At 36.0% G+C, this 9,193-nt stretch overlaps 1 protein-coding gene across 1 annotated transcript; it reads left to right on the forward strand.

Moving 5' to 3' along the window:
• Window positions 1-1,738: 1,738 nt before the first annotated feature.
• On the forward strand, window positions 1,739-6,645 carry LOC106337503 (cytochrome P450 734A1). The gene is made up of 5 exons (XM_013776611.1): window positions 1,739-2,441; window positions 3,104-3,324; window positions 3,400-3,644; window positions 3,729-4,098; window positions 5,911-6,645. Exons 1-5 carry the CDS (start codon window positions 2,156-2,158, stop codon window positions 6,352-6,354), a joined length of 1,566 nt encoding a protein of 521 aa, XP_013632065.1. The 5' UTR covers window positions 1,739-2,155; the 3' UTR covers window positions 6,355-6,645.
• The last annotated feature ends 2,548 nt before the right edge of the window (window positions 6,646-9,193 follow it).

Here is a 9,193-nt window from a genome sequence, read left to right on the forward strand (position 1 = left end):
TTTAATTAATTATCTACGTGGCAATTTGATTGGTCATAAAAAGAGAGGTGAATTTAAAGGTTCACCCTAGGGGGTGAACCTAAGTCTTGTTCTTAATATAATAGATATGAAGAACCATTGTTGGACATTTCGTAATCGCACATATGCCCCTATTCCTGTACTACTTGTGGTTCGGAGAAAATATATACCATAGTTACATATTTTAAAAACACTAGTTATATTATTGAAGTATCTTCTTCTTCTCAATTCGTATGATCATCGAAGTGGTAGTCGCAGTGAAAATAAAGCAATCCCCAGCCTATGCTCGATTGCTTAAGATTCTTCATTTTATTAGTCACATGCTCCTCTCTTCCTCACCAGAGATGGAGATTAATAACTCGTTCTTCACCGGAGATTAATCAGTTCTCGGTTGATTCTTCATCTTCGTCGAATAATGTGTTTGAAACCATGCTCGAGTCCTGATTCAATGGTTACATCTCCATCGCCTACTACACAGATTGGCGGAATCATAGGAACGACAATAACCACAACAACCGCTAGTGAGTCAACTCGTCCCGTAATCCTAGTCAACTCGCAAGACAATGGTGTACGTCTAGTCCACGCGCTTATGGCATGTGCTGAAGCCGTACAAACCAGCAACTTGATGCTAGCGGAAGCTCTGGTTAAGCAGATTGGGTTCTTAGCTGGGTCCCAAGCCGGAGCCATGGGGAAAGTTGCTACGTACTTCGCCGGAACTCTCGCACGGCGTATCTACCGTCTCCTCCACCCAGACTCAAATCGGCCATTCTCTCTCCGATACTTTCCAGATGCGACGACACTTGCCCCTACCTCAAGTTTGCTCATTTCACGGCGAAGCAAGCCATTCCGGCATTCCCTTTTCAACTAACATATATTTGATATACCCACTAAATCCGGCTACATGCTAATGAGTAGGTATGTTATTCGGGGTTAAATTGGTAGACCATACTCATTAAATAACCAACTCTGAAAATACTTTAAAAAACTGTATAACATCTGCAATTACGACTACTATTTGTATATTAAGCTAAATGACTCTTTACTCTATATACAATGAATTTTTAAAAAAAAGTTGAATATGGAAACAATTAACAAAACTAGAAAGTTCTGTGTAGTTTTTAATTTACTAATTAAAGTTAGGGTACGTAAATACTTTCTTAGTGTTTTGGGAAACCAGCCAAACGTTTAACTAAAATTATACAGAATAATTTTTTTTTTTAAAATGTTTACGGAAGAAAACCAGTGGTGGTAACACGGAAGTCTATAATTAGTTTTGAACGTGCGTTACATTTTATACTTTTTAATTTTGTATGTGCTATACTAACTTTTTTTTTGTGAGAGAAACCTAAATTATTTACTAATAAAAGCGTTACTTCACAATTTTTTGTTTCCATATGTTTTTCTTTTTTGAACCACTTTTGTTTCCATATGTTATATGATTATTTTAAGAGAATCGTTTTGCAAATATCTATATTTAATATACGTTACGTTGTAAAAAAAAAAAACTCAAGATATACATCATGGTCGTAGACATTTAATATCAGCAGTTGCACCAACATCGGAGTATAGGACAAAAACTATAAATCATTACAATATTACCAGAAAATGATGTGGAATTCGAACAGAAGTAAAATAAATAAAGAAATCGCTAGAGACAATTTTTATCAAACCAAAATTAAAAAGACTTGTATCACAATCATATGAAAGAAGAAACAGATTTGCATTATTATTTTTAATATATACAAAAAACCTCCATTCGTTGACCCTTCCCTGTCCTCCAATGGCGGCCCCTACGCCGTTGGCCTTGCCTCTTTCTCTCTCTCTCTCTCTCTCTCTCAAAAGCTCAAATAGCCCAGAAAGCAAAGTAGTCCAAAAAGAAACAAGATAAGAAGAAGCCAAACTCGCAAAGAAACAAAAAGCAAAAAAAATAAAAAATAAAAATAAATAGTGAAATCAAAGATTTAGAGGAGAGCAAAAAATCGCCTTTTTAACACCTCATTCCCTCTTTCTCCGGCACTCTGTATAACGAAAAACGAGACCAAAGACGCAAACTTTAAGCTCTTCTTTTTGTGTGTTTGTGTTTCTCTTCTATTTTCTTCTTTTTATCTCTTTCTCCTTTTTATTTTTCTTTCCGACAATGGAGGACGAAAGTAGCAACTGGTTGATTCCAAAGGTTCTCCTTTTGTCTGTAATCCTTAGTCTTGTAATTGTGAAAGGCATGTCTCTGCTTTGGTGGAGACCCAGAAAGATCGAAGAACATTTCTCAAAACAGGGAATTCGAGGTCCTCCCTATCAATTCTTCATCGGTAATGTTAAAGAACTTGTTGGCATGATGCTTAAAGCTTCTACTCATCCTATGCCTTTCTCTCACAATATCCTTCCAAGAGTTCTCTCTTTCTACCATCACTGGAGGAAAATCTATGGTTCGTTCTTCCTTCTTTCTTTTTTTTTCAGATTCAGATAGTTCTTTTGTAACTCTGCTTCTAAGTCGTAAAATTGACTATTAAGACTATTTTCACTACAAGACTCATTTCGTCTCTTTCTATTTTATTTGGTGAATTTGTTTCTTGGTTTTTCTTCCGCATTTCTGGGATTTATGGTTCGTTCTTTCATCTGTTAGTTGAAATGATATGCAGTGAGTTTTCAAGTCGAGCAATACAAAAGATTTTGTTTTATTAACCGAGTAAATAAATAAAACTTTTTTTTTATTTTGATATATTATGTTTTGTCATGATCAAATAATGATGTCAGTACTTTGATGTGAAAAAAAGAGGCTCTGTTCTTCCCCACTATTTCCTCACAGGCTTAGTCATCATTTTCCCCTCTGTTAACTCTTGTCTTCTTTCTCTAGCCTTCAGATAAAAAACAATATATATATATATATATATATATATAGAAATTTCGGTTTCTGTGCAGTAGTGAAATAAATTTGCAGGAATTTAGTAAAATTTGTAAGAAGCACTTGGCATTAACACAATACCCTGTTTTTGTCAAGTTTCCCGCTTCAAGATCTGTTCATGTTTACAGCTTCTTTTGTCATGTGTTTGTCTAATTAATTTTAAGTGGGGTTAAATATTATTTTTAGGTGCTACGTTTTTGGTATGGTTCGGGCCAACTTCCCGGTTAACGGTGGCGGATCCGGATCTGATCCGAGAAATATTTTCAAAGTCTGAGTTCTATGAGAAGAACGAAGCTCACCCTTTGGTTAAACAGCTCGAAGGCGATGGACTTCTTAGCCTCAAAGGAGAAAAATGGGCTCATCATCGCAAAATCATTAGCCCCACATTTCATATGGAGAATCTCAAAGTAACTGAATTTTAACCATTTTAATTTGTTTTTCTGTTTTTTTTTTTTTTTTTTTTTTTGGTTGTGTTGGTGCAGCTGCTTATACCTGTGGTGTTGAAAAGCGTGACGGAGATGGTGGAGAAATGGTCGGGGAAGCTATCAGAAACTGGCGAAGTTGAGGTCGATGTGTATGAGTGGTATCAAAATTTGACCGAAGATGTTATAAGCAGAACAGCTTTTGGAAGTAGCTATGAAGATGGCCGAGCGATATTTAGACTACAAGCTCAACAGATGATTCTTTGCGCGGAAGCTTTCCAGAAAGTCTTCATCCCTGGTTACAGGTAAAGTAATTTTGGATAATTCAGAAAGGGGACTAATTTAACTAAAGAAGACTAATTAATATACCATTTTTATTATTTCGTCAGTTTCTTTCCGACGAAAGGAAATTTGAAATCTTGGAAGTTAGAAAAGGAGATAAGGAAGTCTTTGTTGAGACTAATAGAGTGGCGGAGAAAGAGCAAAGAAAGTAAGGAGCTGGGGCTGGAGCCGGCAGCGTCGGCGAAGGATTTGTTGGCTTTAATGATTCAGGCGAAAAATGTGACGGTGCAGGACATTGTGGAGGAGTGTAAAAGCTTCTTTTTCGCCGGAAAACAAACAACATCCAATCTGCTGACGTGGACGACCATCTTGCTAGCCATGCACCCGGAGTGGCAGGCCAAAGCACGTGATGAGGTCCTCAGGGTCTGCGGCTCACGTGATGTCCCCACTAAAGACCATGTCGTTAAGCTCAAAACGGTGCGTTTTTCTCTTTTTTGTCTTTTGCTTTTTATTATTTCAATTTCTGAAATATTATCCTCAATTTCCTTTTAAAAAAAAAATCCCTTTTAAATTTCACAAAGTAATAAACCAATCACCTCTAGAAAGAGAACTGGTAATGACAAATTTCCGCTACCGTTAATCATAGGCTTTGAATGGAAACACTTGATTCCTTATCATTTCCAAAAAAAATCACCATTCACAAAAAATAGTTTTTTCTTCTTGTTCCTCTCCGTTCCTTTTTTTGTAGAGAAATATAGAACAAAAGCATTTCTTGTTAAATTTGATAAAGAACAAACATTTCTTTTCATTTCTGCAATTTTATTCCTATACGTTTATTTCTTATTCGTTCTCCGTGTTCCCGAAAAGGTCACCAGTCGGAAGCCATAGACTTTATGTCGCCTTTGTTGCATTAAATTCCCCACATGTCAATAAAAAATAGTTTTTCTTATATCTCTAAATAGTATTACACAACATTTATTTTATTTCTCCAAATGATGGTTATAACTCTAAATCTAGTTTATTATAAATTGATATACAATCTTAAGTTTTTTAATCTTGAAAAATCTCGTTCTGCCAAAAGTGTAAATATTAACTCAAATAACTAGGCATGTCTAATAAGGTAAAACTGAACCGTACCAAATCGAACCGAACCAAAATAGACAATATGGTGTGGTTTTGGTATATACCATATAAACCGAATGGATATGATTTTATAAAAACCGTAGAATATGGATATGGTTTGGTTTATAACCGATTAAACCGAATAAACAAAACAAAACCGATCAAAAGTATAAACATGTAAATATGTACATATTTTATAACGTCACATGAAAATCTATTTGTTATATAAGTTATTATTTTGTTAATAAGTATTACCATATTTTTTATAGTAATAAAGAATCATAATTTGAAAAATACTTAAAATATAATTAAATAATAATTCATCGCGACTGAGACTTCTTATTTTCTTAGTCTTCTTATTTTAATCATTTTGCTTTCATTTAGCATTGATTAAATTGAAATGAATGTTATAAATTTGATGTATAATAACTTGAAAAAATTCTTCACAACTTTTTTCTTATTTATAAACGAACAGAGTTTCACTCGAAGAAGCATGATTTTGATGAACACTAAATATGGAAGAGGAAAACATTTTCTTTCATACTTCTCTTTTTTTTTTCAAAATTTCGAGCTTCGATTTTAATTCTAGATTTGATTATTTCATCTGAAGGTATAAGCGTTTTTTTTTTCTTTTATTTGAAAATATAATATTTTTTTTAATAAATGACTGCAATGACAATATGACTCTAAAATTTATATAATATGATCCCAAACTAAATAATTATGTTTTGGTATAAAACCGAATAAACCGAAAACCGATGGTATATAAACCGAACCGAACCGAAGTAAATATGGATTTAGAATGGTAGTTATATTTTACTAACCGAAATACCGAAAAATCGAAAAAACCGAACCGAAACTGAACCAATATCCGGATTGAACACCCCTACAAATAACCAAAAAAAGAATGTATATGCAATAATAATGTTCATGACAAAACAACTGAACTTTTGTTTATTAAAAATTGAATATCAAGACATTAGACTATAACTTTCATGAAGACATATTTTTGTTTTATGAATGTGTATTTGAAATGATAATCTCTTTGACCGAAGATAACCACACTCGTTTAATCTCGATCAAAGACCAAAATGTTAAATACATAAAGAAGATACAATGTGGATGTGTTTTGTTTTTTCTTAATCGATCTCTTTTACAAATTTGCAGTTGGGCATGATTCTGAACGAGTCCCTAAGGCTGTATCCACCAATTGTAGCGACAATCAGACGCGCAAAATCGGATGTTGAGCTAGGAGGGTACAAAATCCCATGTGGCACGGAGCTTCTGATCCCAATCATAGCTGTCCATCACGATCAAGCAATTTGGGGTAACGACGTAAACGAATTCAATCCAGATCGATTCGCAAACGGAGTGCCTCGTGCTGCGAAACATCCTGTTGGGTTCATACCATTCGGTCTTGGAGCTCGTACGTGCATCGGTCAGAATCTTGCCATTCTTCAAGCCAAACTGACCCTTGCTATAATGATCCAACGCTTCACTTTTCACTTGGCCCCTACTTACCAACACGCACCTACCGTCCTCATGTTGCTCTATCCTCAGCACGGTGCACCGATCACTTTCCGGAAGTTGAACAGTTGCGAGGATCGCTAAGAGATCAACAGTCCGAAGCTCGTTCTGGAGTTTTAAGCTTGGAATAAAAGATGTTCTGAAGCTTTCAAAACTGACATTCTCCTTTGTCGTTGTTTTAACCTTCATAAATATATAGTTTTAACTTCAGAAACCATATATTTTCAATTTTTTAATTGTTTTATCAAAACCTTCTTCTGGTTTTAAATTATGCTTTTGATTTTTGCTATCTAGGACTAAGAGCATCCCCATTAGTGAACTCCCTGTTGGGGTTCATGGAAATTTTTTAATATATTTCTGGTGGGGTCATGAATAGTGGTGAACCTGTATCTATTTTGCTATTCCATTGGTGAACCTGAAGATGAGGTTCTTAAGAATTAAAAAAATATTTTTCATAAATTTTAAAAGTTTTTATTCAATACAAGAGAATTCATGAACATACAAATATTATTCATCTAGATTACCAAACTTTTGCCATATATTTTTAGCTAAATCAGCTTTCAAACGATCATGTATCTGTTGATCCTGAATTTGATTGCGAATGGGAAGCATATTACTGATATAGGATGGGGTGTCCGTAGAGTACGACAAATCAACCTGGGAACTTCTGCTTGACTCTCCTGCCACGAAGTCAGATGTATCAAACAGAGTGTATCTGTCTCGTTCGTTCTCTACTATCATATTGTGCAGTATGATACAAGTTCTCATAATCCTTCCTATCTTTTCCTTGTCCCATAGTCGAGCTGGGTTTTTTACTATTGCAAACCTCGATTGCAATACTCCAAAAGCACGTTCGACATCTTTTCTGACGGATTCTTGACGTTCAACAAATAGCTCTGCTTTAGGACCTTGAGGAAGTGGGATGGATTGGATAAATGTTGACCATTTCGGATAAATTCCGTCGGTAAGGTAGTACGCCATACGATAATTGTGGCCGTTGACCTTGAATTTAACTTTAGGAGCTCGACCTTGTAAAATGTCATCAAAAACTGGTGAACGGTCAAGAACATTAATATCGTTGAGGGTACCTGGAGATCCGAAAATTGCGTGCAATATCCAAAGATCATGTGACGCCACAGCCTCTAAGACAATTGTCGGCTTTCTTGAACCACGTGTGTACTGCCCTCTCCAAGCCGTTGGGCAGTTTTTCCACTCCCAATGCATACAGTCGATGCTGCCTATCATTCCTGGAAACCCGCGTACCTCTCCAACATCGAGTAATCGTTGAAGATCTTCCGGTGTAGGTCTTCTTAGATATTCATCTCCAAACAATTGTATAATCCCATTAGTGAAATTTTCCAAACATAAAAGTGCAGTACTTTCACCAAGTCGGAGATATTCGTCATACGTATCTCCCGATTGACCATATGCCAGAATACGTATAGCTGCTGTACACTTTTGAAATGCAGATAGCCCTAACCTTCCGTGAGCATTTTTTCTTTGCTCAAAGTATGGAACTTCATTACTTAGGCGATCGACAATGCGAAGGAACAATGGCTTGTTCATTCGAAAACGCCGCCTAAACATTGGCGGTGGATATGTAGGATGTTCTCCGAAATAGTCGTTCCAAAGTCGATTGTGTCCTTGTTCCCGATCTCTTTCGATGTAAGCTCGTCTCTTCAGTTTATTGGCTTCACCATCAATTATATAGTTGAAGGTATGATCAAATTATTGGTCGAACATTTCTTCTAAAGCTTCGTTTAACATTTCATCTACGGCATCAGAGGATGAGGAAGACATTTTTTATTTTTTTAAAGATGAGAAATTAATTTTCTTCACGAAACCGGGAAAAAAAAATATAGAGACACAAGCTCGAAAGGTAAAGTGTTTTGGAAATTTGGTTAAGTGTTTTGGAGATTTGGTTAAGTGTAAAACGTAAAGTGTTTCGAAATTTGGTTAAGTGTTTTGGAAAGAAAGGTTGAGATAGAACAAGTTTGTAGACTGAAGTGAGACAATTTGAAGAGGTAGAGAGACAATTTGAAGAAATAGAGAGACAATTTTGAAGAGAACAAGTTGAGTTTGTTGCACATTTGAGCAATAAAAGAAAGACATAGTTTATATAGAGCATCCCATTACATAGCCGTGAATAAAAAAAATGTTGAGAGAAACAAAATTCTACACTTTGCCCGTGAAACAAACATACAGAAACATAAGTTCAGAACAGCACAACCCGTGACCAAGTACACAAGTAGACAGAAAGATAAAGACAGTAGCTAGGTAGATCAACCCGTGACCAAGCACAACCCGTGACCAAGTACCCGAGACCTGCAAAACAAAACAGATCAAAGCATTTTCGGTAAGTAAAAAAGTGTAGAAACAAACTCAAGTAAACAACTAAAGAAGCAACATAAAGAAGCTAAGAAGCAAGAAAACAAGTTAACAATCAAATTAAAACCACTGACCAGATCAAAGCATTTCAGAAACTAGTTTGTTTTTGAGTGACACTTCTATATCAGATAGTGTATCTTGTTTGGCAAGGAGACGATCAAGGCGTTTCTGTTTGGATATCTTCTCTTTCACAGCTAGCATGCTCTCTAATTGTTCATAGACTGCTTCTTTCCCAGGCTTTTTGTGTTTTGCTGCTTTGCAAGCCTTAACACCAGGAGGCCTAACCTCTTCCATGTCAGGCACCATCTCCACAGGTTCCTTCCTTTTGTCCTTTGCACCATCTTTGCAAGCAGAGTTTGATCTCCATTTTTGATCAAACCTAAGTTCCCTCCACGCATGTTCAAGGGTGAACTTAACCTGGTAGTCATTGAAGAAGATGTCATGGGCAGTCTTCATGACATCATTATCATTTTCGCCACTAGCTTGCGCCTTCAAAGCGGCCTCATAGCTTCCGACAAGCTTGCACACCTGCTCG

The sequence above is a fragment of the Brassica oleracea genome, chromosome C4, assembly GCF_000695525.1.
Source record: "Brassica oleracea var. oleracea cultivar TO1000 chromosome C4, BOL, whole genome shotgun sequence".
NCBI classification, from domain to species: Eukaryota; Viridiplantae; Streptophyta; class Magnoliopsida; order Brassicales; family Brassicaceae; genus Brassica; species Brassica oleracea.